We start from the raw sequence: 21,331 nt of genomic DNA on the forward strand, positions 1-21,331 counted from the left end.
TACCGGAAAACAGAATTGAAGAGGTATTTATTGAGAGGTTAAGAGATTATCAGAACACCTGGACTTGACTGCACTAATTTCTATTGGCGTAAATTTTTTTCTGTTCGCAAAAAGATAGCTCATGAAAATACTTGGAATGATGAGACCATGCATTTCCTGTGTGTCAGAATGGACATTCATTATGTAAGTCATGTACATACGATAATCTATATTCTTAAGTTCTCATTCTTGCACAATTAGAAATGGACTTTTAATACAAGTTTCCGATGAGCTTTCTCCTTCACACAGGTTGATGAAAGGCAAAGAATACTAAGACTGAATCACCTACAGGGCGCCTTCTATCTGCTGCTGATGGGTTATGTCATTGTTCCCTTTATTCTACTTGGGGAGAACCTCGTCTTGTTCTCTTGTTCTACACCTCGGTAACCTTGTGTCATGTTAGACAAACCTTGTACACCACCACTCTGCACCGTACACCACGAGTTTCACGTTCTCCTGAATGTCCTCTCTTTCCTCTGCTTTAAACATATCGGTTTCACTTATTTGGGCCAGAAAGCATTGGTTTAGGACCCTCTCTCCTCATCTACCGCACCTGCTTATGCAAAGCACTTCCACGCTTCACGAAAATCACCTCCATGATAGTCGTCACTTTTACTTACAGCACAGGACACCTGAGGAGGAGCCTTCTCATCTACTGAGCAACATGGCTCATTTTCCTATCACAGCTTACGAATCCCACCTGCTCGACTGACATATTACAGAATGATCCTCCAAGTTAGCACTAAATTCTCGGTTATCAACAATGCGCTCCTAAGTTGCTGGATATAAACCTCTCACATTTCGGCATTAAACTTCACCACTCTGGCGTGGACGAGAAAGTGACCCTCTGTTGCACCTCACTCGTCAGATCTTCGTCAGGAGATGTGGTGTCAGCGACAGAAAGTATACAAGAGATCGGATGCCAAGCTACTGGGCATCGACACGCGACTGCTGCATAAAACAACACCCTGGGTTTTGGAGATCATGTTTACATAAATACCGATACGTTCTGAATGTAGGATTGTTATCAAATCACTTGCAAACTCTGTTTTTGCTTATGATTATCATTATTCTCTTTACCACAATCAAGATCTTATGAAGGGACATGATGGAAACAACTTCTTGACTTAATGAAATGAATTCATATTTTATATCCTCTAAGCTGAAGTAAAGAACGATATTATTCAGTAATATATATGTGTCTTTATCATTCCATTTCCACAACAGCTTGAGTCTTCAGGTAACTGACGCCGTGTACGAGCACAAAACACTTCCTTCCTTTGACATCCTCATCTGAAATATCTTTAGCTTTCAACAGTTCACACACCGTCTGCCACAATTCACACACTGTGTACAACAGCTCACACACCGTCTACCACAGTTCACACACCGTCTACCAGAATTCACACACCATGTACCACAGTTCACACACCGTCTGCCACAGTTAACACACCGTGTACCACAGTTCACACACCGTGTACCACAGTTCACACACCGTTTACCACAGTTCACACACCGTTCACACACCGTCTACCACAGTTCACACACCGTCTGCCATGGTTCTCACACCGTCTGCCACAGTTCACACACCGTCTGCCACAGTTCACACACCGTGTACCACAGTTCACACACCGTCTACCACAGTTCACTCACCGTCTACCACAGTTCACAAAAAGTCTACCACAGTTTCATTACTAACAGCAGCCCTCGTAACCTCCCTTATGATCCTACAGAACCTTACAAATCCCTCACGTGCCACATCGCCTGGGTGACCAAGGCATTTTAGTACCCTTTGTTCAACTTCCATTTTGAACCGATTTCTTTACACCAAGAAATTCTTGTCTTACATCTCCATCTCTCCTCTCTCTGGGTAAGTCACCTATTTCTATTGCTTTCATATTTCAAACGAATGTCCTAAAGCTCACTAAGACATCACAACCGCTTCATAATCACTTTGAAAAATAGTATGTGATATAGGCTTTTGGTTTACCATACATCAGAGGTATTCCCATGAACCAGATCTTTTAGCGCACGTTTAATACTTTTTCCTTACGTAACAGTAAACTTCAGCTTTATTGCCAGCATCCACAGCGATCAATGATTAAGAATAAATCAAAATCAACGACTAATAATTCTACACATGCGAACAGATAGCGAGTTGAGACTGCCCATCTCATTCAAGCAACATAGGCACGCTTATTCTCATTTGCCTTGTCCCTTGTTAACGTACTCACATCAACAACGTAATTCACTATTGTTCAATAATTCCCCTGTGATTAAGCTAACAGAACAGCATCATCAACATGAAGCTTTTGGGGTTGCTTTCGTTCTGCTCATCCATAATTCAGCTATATTTTGCAGCCATTACATCTCACTTTTATCTGATAAAATGCTCTATCAATAAAGGTATTAGAAAAGTATAGTGATATTACACATCCCTGACACACTCCTATATCTCATTTAGACAACATGCACCTCCAAGCAATTCTAAAAAATCATTACTTTTGTTGATATCTATTAGGTAGTTGGAGGTCATCATACACACTCTAGCGAGTTAGAAACTCGTTAAAGCCCCCATCCTCCCTCCCTTCTTGCATTTTGATATCTATAAGAGGGAACAGAAGAAGGAGAAAAACATGGATGTTCTGGCTCTAAGTGAAACAAAGCTTAAGGATAAAGGGGAAGAATGGTTTGGAAATATCTTTGGGGTTAAAGTCAAAGGCTGGTGACAGGACAAGAGCAAAAGAAGGAGTAGCACCACTCTTGAAGCATGGGCTGTTGGAGTGTGTGATAGAGTGTAAAAAAGTAAATCCTAGATTGATGTGAGTAAATTGAAATTGGATGGCGAGAGATGGGTGATTATTGGTGCTTATGCATCTGGTAATGAAAAGAAAGATAATGAGAAGCAATTGTGTTTGGAGCAGCTTAGTGAGTGTGTCAGCAATTTAGTTATAAGAGACTGGGTATTAGTGATGGGTGATTTAAATGAGAATGTGAGTAATATGGAAGTTGAATGGTAATGATGAACAGTACGTGAAGTTGTGTGCTGAGAAAGTACTAGTGACTGGGAATTCCTGGTTGAAGGAGGGAGATAAACACAAATTTGCATGAGTGTGAAAGACGTTCAGCAGGCACTATTGGATTACAAGTAAATTGACAAATGTGAAGAAAAGAGAGAATTTTGGATGTAAATGTGCTGAGAAGGGCAGCTGGTGGGATGTCTGACCACTGTCTTGTGGAGGCGAGGGTGGAGACCTGTAGAGGTTTTCGAAAAAGAGGAAACAATTGGGAGAAAAGAGTCCTCAGGGTAAATGAGCTTGGAAAGAGACTTTTGTAAAGAGATACCAAGACCGATTGAGTGTAGAATGGTATTAGGTGAGCGTTAATGAAGCGAGGGGAATGGGTGAGGAGTTGGAGGTATTTAGGGAACCACTGATAGCTTGTGCAAGAGGTGCATGGGGCATGCAAAAAGTGGAAGGTGGGCAAATGAAAAGGACAGTGAGTTTTGAGATGAAGAAGCAAAGTTGCAAATTAAAGAGAAGAGAGACTTTTTGGGCGGTGCTTAAAAGGAAGAATTGCAAATGACTTGGAGATGTAAGATAAAGCGACAGTAGGTCAGGAGGAGGTGCAAGGGTTGAAAAAGAGAGCAAATGAGAGGTGGAGTGTGTATCAGCAAACTTTAAGATGTTTTGGTAGAAAGTTAAATTTGTCTGAAAGATAACATCGGTAAAAGGGGAAATGTTAACAGGTAGTGATGGAGTGAGGAAGAGATAGAGTGAGTATTTTGAAGGTCTGTAAAATGTGCTTGATGATATAGTGGCAGATGTAGGGTATTTTGGTCGTGACGGTATGCAAAGTGAGAAAGCCACGAAGAAAGGTTCGGTGAAGAGAAAAGAGGTGGTGAAAGCCTTGCGTAAGATGAAATGCGTTGGCCAACCCTCGCGCAGGCGGGGTCTGGTAATGCCACCTGCTTATATATATATATAATGATGAACTGTAAAATTACCATGATACTGCTGGGATTTGTGTGGATGTAAGGTCATTCCATCACCACCACACTAGTTACTGATATAGAAACTGGCATCACTGTGTCTCTGCAGCCTCTCGCATATATATATATATCTGAGTGTGACAGAGGTGGCTGTCATTTAGCTGCAAGCGAGTCACCGCGACCTTCGACCAGCTTCAGTCTTGTGTGTAAGTCTTGAGTGCGAATCTTGTAGTAAATTGATTAGAATGATACACTCATACGTATGAGGTATATCTCATTTGTATAACTTTGTACGGAAGTGTTTCTTTTCATGTGAAGTGATATAAAAGTAATATCGGTTAGAAGTGAAGAAACTAGGCTAGGAAAGAAAGGACTATCAAAACTATTCTACGGTTGGGGCAAATTTATTCTTGAGGTAATGTGACCAAGTGAATAAGTTTCTGTGATTCATAGATTAACTTCAAATGTATTTTCCATCAAACACTGACTTATCACTTTATTGCTAATCTCTTTGGTTTTAATTTCAAGTTCTTTTCTTGCTCTTCCTCTTCTATTTTTTTCTTTTTCTTCCTCTTCTTCTTTTCTTCTCCTGCTTTCTTATTTTGGCAAAATATCGTCACAAACAGGTGGTTAGATATACGCTGTCTGTGTACTTCACTGCTGAACAGGAAGTACTAGCCTATGCAATATATTCTTATAATATATATGGTGATGATTTTAGTAGCCTGCTGTAACTGAGAAGAGTGGCTGTTTAGATCCGACAGACTTTTAAAATACATATAAATCTTACGTCAAGATTTATCATATATTTGTAACCGTGGACTATCTTCAGATCAGCTCTCTCTTTTATTGTAAAGATCAAGTGACGGCCGTCTTGCGCTCGGTTGTCGTCTATGGTTTCATAAATAACGTGGCAGTTGAGGGTAAAATTAGTTCGCATGATGTATTCAGTGTTATGAATGGAAATGGTGAAGACCTTGTGGATATGTGTGCCGATGAAAATGGTTGATTGGGAGTACCCGCTTTGAAAAAGGGATGTACAGAAATAATCGTATGGGAGTAGGAGAAATGATCAATGCCATTACTTGATTGCACATTGATTGATAGGTGCACAGAAGGGAGACAGGTAAATGTGTTGAGTGGAGCAGATGGTGGGATGTCTTACAACTATCTTGTGGAGGCGAAGGTGAAGATTTGTAGAGGCTTCCAAGAAAAGGAAGCAATGTCGGAGAGATGAGAGTGGTGGTATTAAGCAAAGAAAGGAGACATGTATATACATACACGTCCACACACGCAAATATACATACCTATACATCTCAATGTACACATATATACACACACACACAGACACATACATATATACCCATGCACACAATTAACACTGTCTGCCTTTATTCATTCCCATCGCCACCTCGCCACACATGGAATACCATCCCCCTCCCCCCTCATGTGTGCGAGGTAGCGCTAGGAAAAGACAACAAAGGCCCCATTCGTTCACACTCAGTCCCTAGTTGTCGTGCAATAATGCCCGAAACCACAGCTCCCTTTCCACATCCAGGTCCCACACAACTTTCCGTGGTTTACCCCAGACGCTTCACATGCCCTGATTCAATCCACTGACAGCACGTCAACCCCCGTATACCACATCGATCCAATTCACTCTATTCCTTGCCCGCCTTTCACCTTCCTGCATGTTCAGGCCCCGATCACTCAAAATCTTTTTCACTCCATCTTTTCATCTCTAATTTGGTCTCCCACTTTTCGTTCCCTCCACCTCTGACACATATATCCTCTTGGTCAATCTTTCCTCACTCATTCTTTCCATGTGACCAAACCATTCAAAACACCCTCTTCTGCTCTCTCAACCACACTCCTTTTATTACCACACATCTCTCTTACCCTATTATTACTTACTCGATGAAACCCCTCACACCATAATGTCCTCAAACATCTCATTTCCAGCACATCCACCCTCTTCCGCACAATTCTATCTATAGCCCACGCCTCGCAACATTGTTAGAACCACTATTCCTTCAAACATACCCAATTCTGCTTTCCGAGATAATGTTCTCGACTTCGATACATTCTTCAACGCTCCCACAACTTTCGCCCACTCCCCCACCCTATGATTCACTTCCGCTTCCATGGTTCCATCCGCTGCCATATCCACTCCCAGATATCTAAAACACTTCACTTCCTCCAGATTTTCTCCATTTAGACTTATCTCCCAATTGACTTGTCCCTCAAACCTACTGTACCTAATAACCTTGCTCTTATTCACATTTACTCTCAGCTTTCTTTTTTCACAGACTTTACCAAACTCAGTCACCAGCGCTGTATCATCAGCGAACAACAACTGACTAACTTCCCAACCACTCCCATCCACAACAGACTGCATGCTTGCCCCTCTTTCCAAAACTCTTGCATTCACCTCCCCAATAACCCCATCCATAAATAAATTAAACAACCGTGGAGACATCACACACCCCTGCCGCAAACCTACATTCACTGAGAACCAATCACTCTCCTCTCTTCCTACTCGTACACATGCCTTACATCCTCGATGAAAATTTTTCACTGCTTCTAACAACTTACCTCCCACACCATATATTCTTGATACTTTCCACAGAGCATCTCTATCAACTCTATCATATGCCTTCTCCATATCCATAAATGCTACATACCAATCCATTTGCTTTTCTTAGTATTTCTCACATACATTCTTCAAAGCAAACACCTGATCTACACACCCTCTTCCACTTCTAAAGCCACACTTCTCTTCCCCAATCTGATGCTCTGTACAAGCCTTCACCCTCTGAATCAATACCCTCCCATAGAATTTCCCAGGAATACTCAACAAATTTATACCTCTGTAATTTGAGCACTCATTTTTTCCCCTTTGGCTTTGTACAATGGCACTATGCAAGCATTCCACCAATCCTCAAGCACCTCACAATGAGTCATACATACATTAAATAACCTTACCAACCAGTCAACAATACAGTCACCCCCTTTTTTGATAAATTCCACTGCAATACCATCCAAACCCTGTGCCTTGCCGGCTTGCATCTTCCGCGAAGCTTTTACTACCTCTTCTCTGTTTACCAAATCATTTTCCCTAACCCTCTCACTTTGCACACCACCCCGACCAAAACACCCTATATCTGCAAATCTATCATCAAACACATTCAACAAACCTTCAAAATACTCATTCCATCTCCTTCTCACAGCACCACTACTTGTTATCACCTCCCCATTAGCCCCTTTCACTGAAGTTCCCATTTGTTCCCTTGTCTTACGCACTTTATCTACCTCCTTCAAAAACATCTTTTTATTCTACATAAAATTTTTGATACTCTCTCACTCCAACTCTCATTTGCCCTCTTTCTCACCTCTTGCACCTTTCTCTTGACCTCCTGCCTCTTTCTTTTATATATCTCCCACCCATTTGCATTTTTCCCTGCAAAAATCATCCAAATGCCTCTCCCTTCTCTTTCACTAATAATCTTACCTCTTCATCCCACCACTCACTACCATTTCTAATCTGCCTACCTCCCTCGCGTCTCATGCCACAAGCATCTTATGCACAAGCCATCACTGCTTCCCTAAATATATCCCATTCCTCCCCTACTCCCCTTACGTCCTATGTTCTCACCTTTTTCCATTCTCTGCTCATTCTCTCCTGGTAGTTCCTCACACAAGTTTCCTTCCCAAGCTCACTTATTCTTACCACTCTTTTCACCCTAACGTTCTCTCTTCTTTTCTGAAAACCACTATAAATCTTCACCTTCGCCTCCATAAGATAATGATCAGACATCCCTCCAGTTGCACCTCTCAGTACATTAACATCTAAAAGTCTCCTTTTCGCGCACCTATCAATTAAAACGTAATCTGATAATGCTCTCTGGCCATCTCTCCTACTTACAGGCGTATACTTACGTATATCTATCTTCTTAAACCAGGTATTCCCAACCACCACTACTTTTTCAGCACATAAATCTACAAGCTCTTCACCATTTCCATTTACAATACTGAACACCCCATGTACACAAATTATTCACTCAACTGCCACCTTACTCACCTTTGCATTCAAATCACCTATCACTATAACCCGGTCTCGTGCATCAAAACTACTAACACACTCACACAGCTGCTCGCAAAACACCTGCCTCTCATGATCTTTCTTCTCATGCCCAGGTGCATATGCTCCAATAATCACCATCTCTCTCCATCCACTTTCATTTTCATCCATATCAATCTAGATTTTAGTTTCTTACACTCTATCACATACTCCCACCACTCCTGGTTCAGTAGTGCTACTCCTCTTGCTCTTGTCCTCTCACTAACCCCTAACTTTACTCCCAAGACATTCCCAAACCACTCCTCCCCTTTACCCTTGAGCTTCGTTTCACTCAGAGCCTAAACATCCAGGTTCCTTTCCTCAAACATACTACCTATCTCTCCTTTTTCTCATCTTGTTTTTTTTTTTTTTTTTTTCCAAAAGAAGGAACAGAGAAGGGAGCCAGGTGAGGATATTCCCTTAAAGGTCCAGTCCTCTGTTCTTAACGCTACCTCGCTAACGCGGGAAATGGCGAATGGTATGAGAGAAAATTTAACATATATATATATATATATATATATATATATATATATATATATATATATATATATATATATATATATATATATATATATATATATATATATATATATATATATATATATATATATATATATATATATATATATATATATATATATATATGTACGGTAAAGTTTTGTAAAATGCTAGCTGCTGGTAATTTGAGCCAGATGAGATTGGACCGGTCTAGACCCCGTTGCTCATGGATGAGAGACGAAAGGTGTTCGATTGCTTGTGATCGAATAGTCATTTCCGTTTTACGGGCAATCATAGCCTAACTGTTAGCGTTCTTGACTATCACGCAAAATGTCCTAGGTTCGAATTCTGGCTGTTGGAATGAAATATGTATTCTTTGAAAGTGCAAATACATATAAGATATATTCGTGTTCATATGCCTCCGCGTTTGTACAGTGAGCTTCTCTAAAGTGCTACCTGCTGATAATGTGAGCCTTATGGGAATTGACCTGTGTAGACCCCATTGCTCAAGGTTGTGAGACGAAGGGTATTCGATCACTTGTAATCGAATAGTCACTTCCATGTTAGGGGGGGATTATAGCTTAGCGGTTAGCGTTCTTAACTACCACAGAAAAGGTTCTGGGTTCGAATTCTGGCTGTTGGAGGGCATTATGTGCTCAATGAAAGAGCGCGTTCATATGCACTACTTTTGCATATATATATATATATATATATATATATATATATATATATATATATATATATATATATATATATATATGAACAAAGTGCACATGAACGCGCACTTGCAGAGAATACACAGAACTCCAACAACCAGGATCGAACCCAGGACCCCACGCGCTACTGCTAGTCTATGGTCGCTCCTAACAGGGAAATGATTATTCAAATACTACGTAATCGAAAACCTTTCGTCTCACGTTGGTGAGCAACGGGGTCTAGACCGGTCATATCCCATCAGGCTCACACAAACAGCAAAAAGCATTTTACCAACCTAACTTTACAACATGGAGGTATATGAATACGAACAAAGTGCATATGAATACGCACTTCCATAGAACATACAAACCTCCAACAATGTTAAGGAGGTACATACATTTGACCCTGGAACCGCAGAGCCACAAGAAAGATTTTTTTTTTTTCAATTGATCCGGAGACATTAGCATGTGAGAGGAGGAGTGCTTTTCACTTTTCCAATAACCCTTTCTTGGTCGAATCAACTAAGGGCGAGAATGCAACCAGCTTTCTATTTCAGCACCAAAGCAATGTGGTCCAGCGTTATCGCGCACAGGGAATAGAGGAACTTAAGATTTATCATTCCAACCTAATTCATTTCAAAGTTTTTTACTGATTTGCGTATTTTTCTGATAACAAAATGATTATAGGAGAAGATTGAGTTTTCTTGGGAAAGAAAATAAGTAAGAAATGATGTTCTCGTTCATGAAGATTTGATTTTCTGTTTCTCAAAAGAAATAAAAAAGAATGTATACACCTATCAGGCGAAGTTTATATCTATGATCTTCTTGTTTGACAGATCCATCGCCATGGAGAGGCAAGGGAAAACATACTCGATGAGGATATCTGAGAGAGCCAGGGTGGTGTGGCTGTGGTTATACGGTGTATCAGCAAACGAAATTTCCCATCAGTGTGGGGCTAGCATTTCCACAGTGTATAGGTGGGTCCGGCGGTGGGAGAAGGAAGGCACTCTGGAAACAAGATGGCACTCTAGAAGGTCTCGATTCACCTCATAGCATGATCTTGCTGCCTTTGCCATTGCAACATATTCAGGGCCCTCGCACAGTAACAGATGATGTGTTTACGAGTATCCATTTGAAATGTAACTTGACAACATCAAGTATTCGTCCTAGAGGTGGTAGAGTGTAGATTAAACTTTCATTTACAACAGCCCGTAAGACAACGTGAAAACTTTGTCCGACGCCCCAGACACGGATGTCAAAAATAGCAGATAGATGAGACCGAGGCTAAAATGTTTATCACATCTGTTTCCTGATTGCTTCCAAAAAAAGATTTACCAATGAAAAACATGAAAATAACTACAGCCCTCGAATTAACATTATATCAGACATGGATGTACCAACCGAGCAACTTGCGGGACGTATAATCAACATTTCTTGATTTTTTTTTTCGTATAAAACAAAGACTCCAGTCTCGAACTGGCGCTCTCTCTCTCTCTCAGGCTGCTGAATGGAAATCGGGGCTGAAAAATGAAGAAAAAGAACAATTCAAAAAGAAGTTTAGGAAACACATTAAATCATAAAAAAGGCAGAAAGAGAGATAATGATAGGTGTATGGTGCACTAAAGTAACGAATATCAAGTCTACTCAGATAGCTCACTTTTAAAGAAATAGAAAGTAAGGCCAGTAATCCTGACACAAAGGTTGGTTGAGATATGATATGGTGCATGAATGTGATGCTCTTGATGTACGAAATATGTTTGTCATTATATCCAATTCTAAAGTGGAACATTATAAGGTCAATGTTAAACATTTTTATAGAATAACTCAAGACATGGTTAAAACATTCTCATCAGGGGAATCGTGTTTCATTTTCAAAAGTTCATAAATTAGAAATGTGCACAACGATCATGACGTATAAACATGATCCCAAATCGATTCTGATGAGCTGAGACCCCTGGAAGAGAGCACATATCCACATACTAGTGGATGACACATGGCATTATCACACCAATGAAGCTAGTGTTTTTTCATTGTGGTGCCTCATCAACGTCGTCCACCTTCTTCAGGACTCGCGTGGGACATCGTCTTCGCTCGTCACGAGCAGCAGCTGTAGCAACAAGGGACCTAGGTACCGTCACGCCCACGGCACCCTTGTAACCCTAGCACAAACCAGCCGTTGCCGCACACTCCAGGGGCCGCGGTACGTGCCACACCCACCTCCTTTCAAAGGAGCTCCACGTAGGCTCTGCAGACACTGACTTGCTCCTGCTTCATCTGTCATCGTCACCAGCATCACAGGATCCCTGCCAAGCCTGTCTAATATTACTCGACCTACCTTACTGACCTTTCCTTTCCCACTAGTCATACACCTCCAGTAGCTCATGGCTCCTGAGCTATTTCATCTCATGCACCTAAATCAATAAAGGTTTTTTTTTTGCTGTGTTTAACGTGTTTCAACGCAACTACCTCAGTTATACTGGTCAAACAACCCAACCAGACACCCGCTGAATATAATTAATTAGAGGATAGAAGCATATGTTCTCCTCTTTGAAGTGATTCCAGAAAAACAGCAAACAGCAGGTTTTATAACGAATAAAGGAGTTGTTTAACGACAGTGCTGGATAAACTAAGATATTTTCTTTTTTGAGTCCTTCCTTGCCCTGCAATCATGGTTTAATCAAGACTCATAAGCCAGGAAACCATGTAAAGCTAATTGTCTCTTGAGTGGGATCTTCAACATTTAGATGGTCCAATTAGCTTATTAGTACTTTCAATCTACTGACTGATACAATATCATGTTCTCATATCAAAAACGATATTGATCTTGTAGACAAACTCAGTAGTATCCACCTTAACTATGAATTTAAGCTTGTCAACTTTGATGTTGTGTCATTATTCACCAGAGTCTTTGTTCATGATTTACTGAAGTCTTTGGCGAAACACATAAAAAAAAACATACTTCACCATTACCTACAAATATTACTTTAGAGTTCATGAAGCTACGTGTTAGAGTTTGAGTTTCAGTTCGTTTATCGTATTTTCTCACAGCAGTTTAGCATGAGGATGGAAAGCCCTCTCTCAGCCCTCATAAGTAATGTATGGAACTTTTGAAAGCGATACTTTATGACGTTTTATCTAATGAAATCAAGTGATACAGGTATCTTGATGATATTCTATGTTTGTGACCTGTTGATGAAGATGAAAATGAATTCTTTACTAATTGTGAGACACACAATACATTGGGATTGTTAGGTTGTAATATCCATAGATACGGGAATATCCTAGAATTTAGCATATATCGTAAACCCACAAAAGTCTGTTCAAAATATTCTGTGTTTTCATCATTTCTTAGAGCATTAAGCAGATGTAGTCCAGAATTCTTAGGTGATTAAGTCTGCGATATCTCTGACATTAGGACATAAATTACAGCATCCCAATCATTTCCTTAATTCAGCTTGTGATATTGGTAGAAAGTCTTTTTACGATGTTTAACCTAAAGACCATTTATGAGCAAAAACTTCTGAGTATTATTATTATTTAATGTCAATGGAGTCCTCAGCATCTATATCATGGCTAGGGAAAGTCTTATCAGAAATTCTGTAACCTATCAGGAGGATGTGTATACAATTTTTCCCGTAAAGAGTGTGATCAATTTTACACTGGTCGAAACGATGAGGTTCTTGTTATCAGAATCATACGACATAAAAATTGTGTTGAGTGGAGAATCTACTGCAATATTTGTCATCCTTAAAGACTTTGAGTCATCAAATTAAGTGGAGCAGTGTTAAGGTTATGACATACAGTGACTTAGTAAAGATACGAAAAAAAATGTTGGTTCGTATAACTCTAGTAACTGTATGGTGAAGAAATTGTAAATGTGTTTCCCAGAACTTAGATTTACCTTGTGTTTGTGACACAAGAGAGGAGAGGTCGTCAAGGGTGTCCTGTGCCCTAATCCCTTCACCTGTTTCTTAATTCATTTGCCTGCCCCACCCAGTGACGGAAGATATAGTATATTCTGGTTCTGTCTATCTGCACAGATCTTTATGATGTGATTACACGAAAACTCTTGACACTTCCAATGTTCCGTTTCCTCCTAGTATTACCTGCATCTTAGGTACACTTGCCACCTGTAACTTTTTACATTTTCTGTGCCCATATTTTGAATTTAAGTTGTATCTCATACTATCCGCCATGATATTGTTAATTTCTACTGCTTTTGGTGTTTTACCTTTAACATTCATGGGCGATGTATTGTGAGTTTTTCGGAATTTATTTCCTACATACGTATTGTTTCTGTTTTACATTTTATATCCACGTTTTGTTACGCATCTTTTCTCGATTTTGTAGATTTCAGATGATGTCTCTATGAAGACTAAACCTTAATTGAAATAAACTGGATAATTTTGGACAAATGGTGTTTGAAACCCTCGCCTAATGGTAGAATGAAAAGGAGAATATTAGAGAACATAAGATTAAAATCTGTAACTGTGCTGTTGTATTCAATTTTATGTGCGTTAGGGAAAACATGCTCCCAGCACACACTAGTGTGTATATATATATATATATATATATATATATATATATATATATATATATATATATATATATATATATATATATATATATATATATATGTATATATATATATATATATATATATATATATATATATATATATATATATATATATATATATATATATATATATATTTTTTTTTTTTTATACTTTGTCGCTGTCTCCCGCGTTTGCGAGGTAGCGCAAGGAAACAGACGAAAGAAATGGCCCCACCCCCCCCCCCCATACACATGTATATACATACGTCCACACACGCAAATATACATACCTACACAGCTTTCCATGGTTTACCCCAGACGCTTCACATGCCCTGATTCAATCCACTGACAGCACGTCAACCCCGGTATACCACATCGATCCAATTCACTCTATTCCTTGCCCTCCTTTATCCTCCTGCATGTTCAGGCCCCGATCACACAAAATCTTTTTCACTCCATCTTTCCACCTCCAATTTGGTCTCCTACTTCTACTCGTTCGCTCCACCTCTAACACATATATCCTCTTGGTCAATCTTTCCTCACTCATTCTCTCCATGTGCCCAAACCATTTCAAAACACCCTCTTCTGCTCTCTCAACCACGCTCTTTTTTATTTCCACACATCTCTCTTACCCTTACGTGACTTACTCGATCAAACCACCTCACACCACACATTGTCCTTGCGCTACCTCGCAAACGCGGGAGACAGCGGCAAAAAAAAAAAAAATATATATATATATATATATATATATATATATATATATATATATATATATATATATATATATATATATATGAAACAAATGAGAACACTGTATGTGAATATTCCATGATATGATATTTGTCAATTCCAGATCATGATGCGACAAAACATATTCTTTATCATCTTGTTCATTACTTTTTCGGCGAGTGGCGCAATGTATCATACATTTGGAGCTGTGGGAGTCGGTGATCACTACGTAAGCCTTATGGTAAGACAGGTTGTGCAGCACCATCTGGCAGGATGTCATCTTATTGTGGCGGCAACAGGACAACACTCCTCGGTGGTAGAGCACATCACAAGGTAAGGGAAGTGGTGAAGAAAGAGCTGATAGGGTAGGAAATATGAAGGTCACAGCACAAAAGGTTCAGCCCTGGTGTTACATCATTGGAGAGTCAGTCCTTCCATAAGGTCACAGCACAACCCGCTGAACACTGGTATTACATCATTTGGAGAATCAATCCTTTCCTCTTGAATTTCAACATTAATACAATTCTTTGTATTCTGAAAGTTATAATAATTCGTTAATAAATGGTGTTTTCTTCCGCGACAGATCTCTGTGTAAGGAGCTTAACAAGGTGGATTTCTTTGAAGGAATTTGGATAATGTAATTCGCTCCCTCTGCCTTTGTTCGTTCTTAGGTAAAGCTGGAGTTGGATCATCATAGATCACATCCAGAGTGGTGGTTATTACGAAGATGGTAACGTATAGCACATATCAAGGTTTTGTTTCACACAGGAGTATGTCTGATGATGATGATGTAGTAGGCAGTGTGGTGGTGGACGTGGAGTCATTATTCTCACAGGACAAGTTCTCACAGCACCACCTACTCCGCGGGCTGTGGGGGGATGTGAAATCCACTTGCCGGGCAGTCATCTTTCATCTCATCAAGAACAGCACCATACTTGCATTAAGGTAATGTGATGGGTTGAGATGGGGATTACAGTCATCAGTTAATATAGCCCAGACTACATGTAAATCCATGTAGCCAGGTCACCTGGCTTGAAGCTGAAGCATCGTACATTATCCGCGTCATGCAATATTGTTTCGTTAAGGACAGTATACGAAAAGTCCTTCCTGCTATTGATCAAATGATTGCGAGGCTTCCATTCTTTACCTGACACGTATCATAGTTTTAATGAAGATTGTCTTGTGATGGTGATCTCTTGTTTAGCAACAATATGATAGTTTGTACTTTTGTTGTTGCTTCAAGTTCCATTGTCTTTCGATGACTGCATTCCTGTCCAATTATTTCGGTCACCTACGCTACTCCCCATATATTCCACAAGATTGTCTGAAGAAGACACCATCAAACTGTTTTCATGCACAAAATACTTTGTCCCCTATAATATATATATACATATATACATATATATATATATATATATATATATATATATGTGTATATATATATATGCATGTTCAGGCCCCGATCACTCAAAATCTTTTTCACTCCATCTTTCCACCTCCAATTTGGTCTCCCACTTCTTCTCGTTCCCTCCACCTCCGACACATATATCCTCTTGGTCAATCTTTCCTCACTCATTCTCTCCATGTGCCCAAACCATTTCAAAACACCCTCTTCTGCTCTCTCAACCACGCTCTTTTTATTTCCACACATCTCTCTTACCCTATTATTACTTACTCGATCAAACCACCTCACACCACACATTGTCCTCAAACATCTCATTTCCAGCACATCCATCCTCCTGCGCACAACTCTATCCATAGCCCACGCCTCGCAACCATACAACATTGTTGGTACCACTATTCCTTCAAACATACCCATTTTTGCTCTCCGAGATAATGTTCTCGAACTTCCACACATTCTTCAATGCTCCCAGGATTTTCGCCCCCTCCCCCACCCTATGATTCACTTCCGCTTCCATGGTTCCATCCGCTGCCAGATCCACTCCCAGATATCTAAAACACTTTACTTCCTCCAGTTTTTCTCCATTCAAACTTACCTCCCATTTGACTTGACCCTCAACCCTACTGTACCTAATAACCTTGCTCTTATTCACTTTACTCTTAACTTTCTTCTTTCACACACTTTACCAAACTCAGTCACCAGCTTCTGCAGTTTCTCACATGAATCAGCCACCAGCGCTGTATCATCAGCGAACAACAACTGACTCACTTCCCAAGCTCTCTCATCCACAACAGACTTCATACTTGCCCGTCTTTCCAAAACTCTTGCATTCACCTCCCTAACAACCCCATCCATAAACAAATCAAACAACCATGGAGACATCACACACCCCTGCCGCAAACCTACATTCACTGAGAACCAATCACTTTCCTTTCTTCCTACACGTACACATGCCTTACATCCTCGATGAAAACTTTTCACTGCTTCGAACAACTTGCCTCCCACACCATATATACTTAATACCTTCCACAGAGCATCTCTATCAACTCTATCATATGCCCTCTCCAGATCCATAAATGCTACATACAAATCCATTTGCTTTTATAAGTATTTCTCACATACATTCTTCAAAGCAAACACCTGATCCACACATCCTCTACCACTTCTGAAACCACACTGCTCTTCCCCAATCTGATGCTCTGTACATGCCTTCACCCTCTCAATCAATACCCTCCCATATGATTTACCAGGAATACTCAACAAACTTATACCTCTGTAATTTGAGCACTCACTCTTATCCCCTTTGCCTTTCTACAATGGCACTATGCACGCATTCCGCCAATCCTCAGGCACCTCACCATGAGTCATACATACATTAAATAACCTTACCAACCAGTCAACAATACAGTCACCCCCTTTTTTAATAAATTCCACTGCATACCATCCAAACATGCTGCCTTGCCGGCTTTCATCTTCCGCAAAGCTTTTACTACCTCTTCTCTGTTTACCAATATACATATATATATATATATATATATATATATATATATATATATATATATATATATATATATATATATATATATACATTGGAAAGGATCACAATTTTGCGCGTGATCAAGATATTCCTATGAGTCCACGCGGAAAATGAAACACGAGAAGTTCCCAAGTGCACTTTCGTGTAATAATCACATCATCAGGGGAGACACAAGAGAGGAATATAACAGTCAGTTGATATACATCGAAGAGACGAAGCTAGGACGCCATTTGGTAAACATGTGATTGTTTCTTCGATGTATATCAACTGACTGTTATATTCCTCTCTTGTGTCTCCCATGATGATGTGATTATTACACGAAAGTGCACTTGGGAACTTTTCGTGTTTCATTTTCCCCGTCCATAATTAAAAGTGTATGTATAATGGATTCTATCTAATTTCACTTAATTCCTCTAAGTATAAGATAAGTCCAAGCTAAACTGTAATGAAAAAAAGAATTCACGTCAACATCTTGCCTGTTATTAGATAACTGATCAAATGTAATAATCATCTCGCTGAAACTTGCCATGTTCAAAACGCAGATAAATATGTAACTCGAACTACGTGAATCTACTCATCAATCACAGGTTCTTAGAGTCTTCAGATTTGTGGCTCTGGCCCGATACACCCATAGTGATAGTGGGCGATGTCTCCCAGATAGAAGCTGTTCTTCATCATCCTAGTCTTCGTAACACTATCCACGTCCTCTATCTGGCTCAAGTTACCCACAAGAACCCCACACTCAACACAAGCCTCGGGAATGAAATCCATGAAAAAGGTGCGAATTGTCAACAACAGGACAAGTATTATGAAGACAACGCAAGATTGTCTTTGACACTTGTAGGGAAAATAATGAGAAAAATATGTTATATTTTCATTGGAAATATATATTGTCATTATTCTTTTTGATTATACTTACTGGCCTCCTCCCGCGTTAGCGAGGTAGCATAAGGAAACAGACAAGGAATGGCCCAACCCACCCACATACCCATGTGTATACATAGATGCCCACAAACGCACATATATGTACATATACATTTCAACGTATACATACATATACATACATAGACATATACATATATACACATGTACATATTCCTACTTGTTGCCTTCATCCATCCTCGTCGCCAACCCACCACACATGAAGTAGCATCAGCTCCTCCCTCCCCAAGCGAGGTAGCGTTATGAATAGACAAAAAGGGCCACATTCGCTCATACTCCGAAACCATAGCTCCCTTGCCACATCTAGGCTCTACAGACCTTTCCATAGTTTACTCCAAACGCTTCACATGCCCTGGTTCAATCCATTGACAGCACGTCGACCCCGGTATACCACATCGTTCGAATTCACTCTATTCCTTGCACGCCTCTCACCCTCCTGTATGTTCAAGCCCCGATCGCTCAAAATCTTTTTCACTCCAACCTTCCACCTCTAATTTGGTCTCCCGCTTCTCCTTGTTCCCTTTGTAAACCTTACCCCACTCTTTCTCTCCATATGTCCAAACGATTCCAACACACCCCCATCTGCTCTCTCAACCACATTCTTTTTATTTCCACATATCTCTCTTGCCCTTTCATTATTTACACGATCAGACCACCTCACACCACATATTGCCTTCAAACATTTGATTTCCAACACATCTACCCTCCTCCGTACAACCACATCTATAGCCCATTCCGCGCAACCATATAATGTTGTTTGAACTACTATTCCTTCAAACATACTCCTTTTTGCTCTCCGAGGTAGCGTTCTCTCTTTCCACACATTCTTCAACGCTCCCAGAAACTTCGATCCTTCCTCCACCTCGTGACTCACTTCTGCTTCCATGGTTCCATCCGCTGCTAAGTCGGCTCCCAGATATCTAAAACAAATCACTTCCTCCATTTCTCTTCATTCAAACATACATCCCAGTTAACTTGTTCCTCAACCCAACTGAACCAAATAACCTTGCTCTATTCACATTTACTTTCAACATTCTCCTTTCACATACTTTTCCAGACTCAACCACCAACTTCTGCAGTTTTTCGCTCGAATCAGCCACCAGTGCTGTATCATCGGAGGACAAGAATCGACTCACGTCCCAATCCCTTCATCCCCAACAGACTGCATATTTGTCCCTCTCTCCAAAACTATTGCATTTAACTCCCTAACTATCATATCCATAAACAAATTTAGCAACCATGGGACATCACGCACCCCTGCCTTAGACCGACCCTCACTTGGAACCAGTCACTCCTCTCTCTTCCTACTCGCACCAATGCCTTATATCCTTGGTAAAAACCTTTCACTACCTCCCACACCATATACTCTTAAGACCTTCCACAAAGTATCTCTGTCAACCGTATCATGTGCTTTCTCCAGATCCATAAATGCTACATACAAATCCTTCTGTTATTCTAAGTTTTTCTCATATACATCTTTCAAAGCAAACACCTGATCCACACTTCTGAAACCATATTGCTCCTTCCCAGTCTGATGCTCTGTGCATGCCTTCACCCTCTCAATCAATACCCTCCTATGCAATTCCTTGGAATACTCAACAAACTTTTGCCTCTGTAGTATGAACACAACCTTTATCCCCTTTGCCTTTGTACAGTGGCATATTGCATGCATTCCGCCAATCCTCAGTCACCTCACTATGATTCATACATACACTGGATATCCTTACCAACAAATCAACAACACAGTTACCCCCTCCCTTAATGACTTCAACTGCAATACCATCAAAACCCGCCGTCTTGCCGGATTTCATCTTCCGCAAAGGCTTCACTACCTCTTCTTTCTTAACCAAACCATTCTCAGTGACCCTAACTTCGAACACCATCCAGACCAAAACACCTTACATCTGCCACTTCCTCATCAAACTTATTAAATAAACTTTCAAAATACTTACTCCGTCTCCTGACTTCATCGCTACCTGTTTTCACTGCCCCTTTTTTTTCTCCTTCCCCGATGTTTCCATTTGTTCTTTTGTCTTACGCACGTTATTTATCTCCTTCCAAAACATGTTTTTATTTTCCTTAAAGTTTAATGATACTCTCTCACCCCAACTCTCATTTGCCCTCTTTTTCAACCCTTGCACCTTCCTCTTGACCTCATATCCCTTTCTTTTCTACATTTCCCAGTCATTTGTACTCCTTCCTTATAAGTATCGTCCAAACGCCTCCCTCTTCTCTTTCACTAAAAACATTTTTTTCATCCCACCATTCACTACCCTTTTCAACTCTCATTTGCCCTCCTTTTCAACCTTGCCCCTTTCTTTTATACATTTTCTAGTCATTTGCACTCCTTGTAAGTATCGTCCAAACGCCTCTCTTTCCTCTTTCAGTAACAACTTTACTTCTGCCGTTTCCAATCTACCCACCTTTCTCATGCCACAAGCATCTTTTACACATTGTCACTGCTTCCCTAAATACATCTCATTCCTTACCCACTCTCCTCACGTCAGCTCTCATCTTTTGCCATTCTGCACTCAATCTCTCTTGATACTTCCTCTCACAAGTCTCCTTTCCAAGCTCACTTACTCTCACCACTCTCTTCTCCCCAACATTTTCTCTTCTATTTTGAAAACCTCTACAAATTTCACCTTCGCCTCATAAGATAGTGATAGGACATTCCTCCAGGTACTCCTCTCAGCGTATTAACAACCCAAAGTTTCTCTTTTACACGCTTATGAATGGACACGTAATCTCTCCTACTCACATACGTATTCTTATGTATATCTCTCTTTCTAAACCAGGTGTCCCCAGTCACCAGTCTTTT

The 21,331-nt window shown here is 40.2% G+C and overlaps 1 protein-coding gene across 1 annotated transcript in view; it reads left to right on the forward strand.

Annotated features, from left to right (window-relative positions):
• LOC139758263 (glutamate receptor ionotropic, delta-1-like) overlaps positions 1 to 21,331 on the forward strand; it is a 37,478-nt gene that overhangs the window by 4,638 nt on the left and 11,509 nt on the right. The window contains exon 3 of the mRNA XM_071679474.1: positions 18,156 to 18,346. Coding sequence (XP_071535575.1) covers positions 18,156 to 18,346 — 191 coding nt within the window. The remainder of the gene's footprint in view (positions 1 to 18,155; positions 18,347 to 21,331) is intronic.

The sequence above is a fragment of the Panulirus ornatus genome, chromosome 30, assembly GCF_036320965.1.
Source record: "Panulirus ornatus isolate Po-2019 chromosome 30, ASM3632096v1, whole genome shotgun sequence".
In the NCBI taxonomy this organism is placed as follows: Eukaryota; Metazoa; Arthropoda; class Malacostraca; order Decapoda; family Palinuridae; genus Panulirus; species Panulirus ornatus.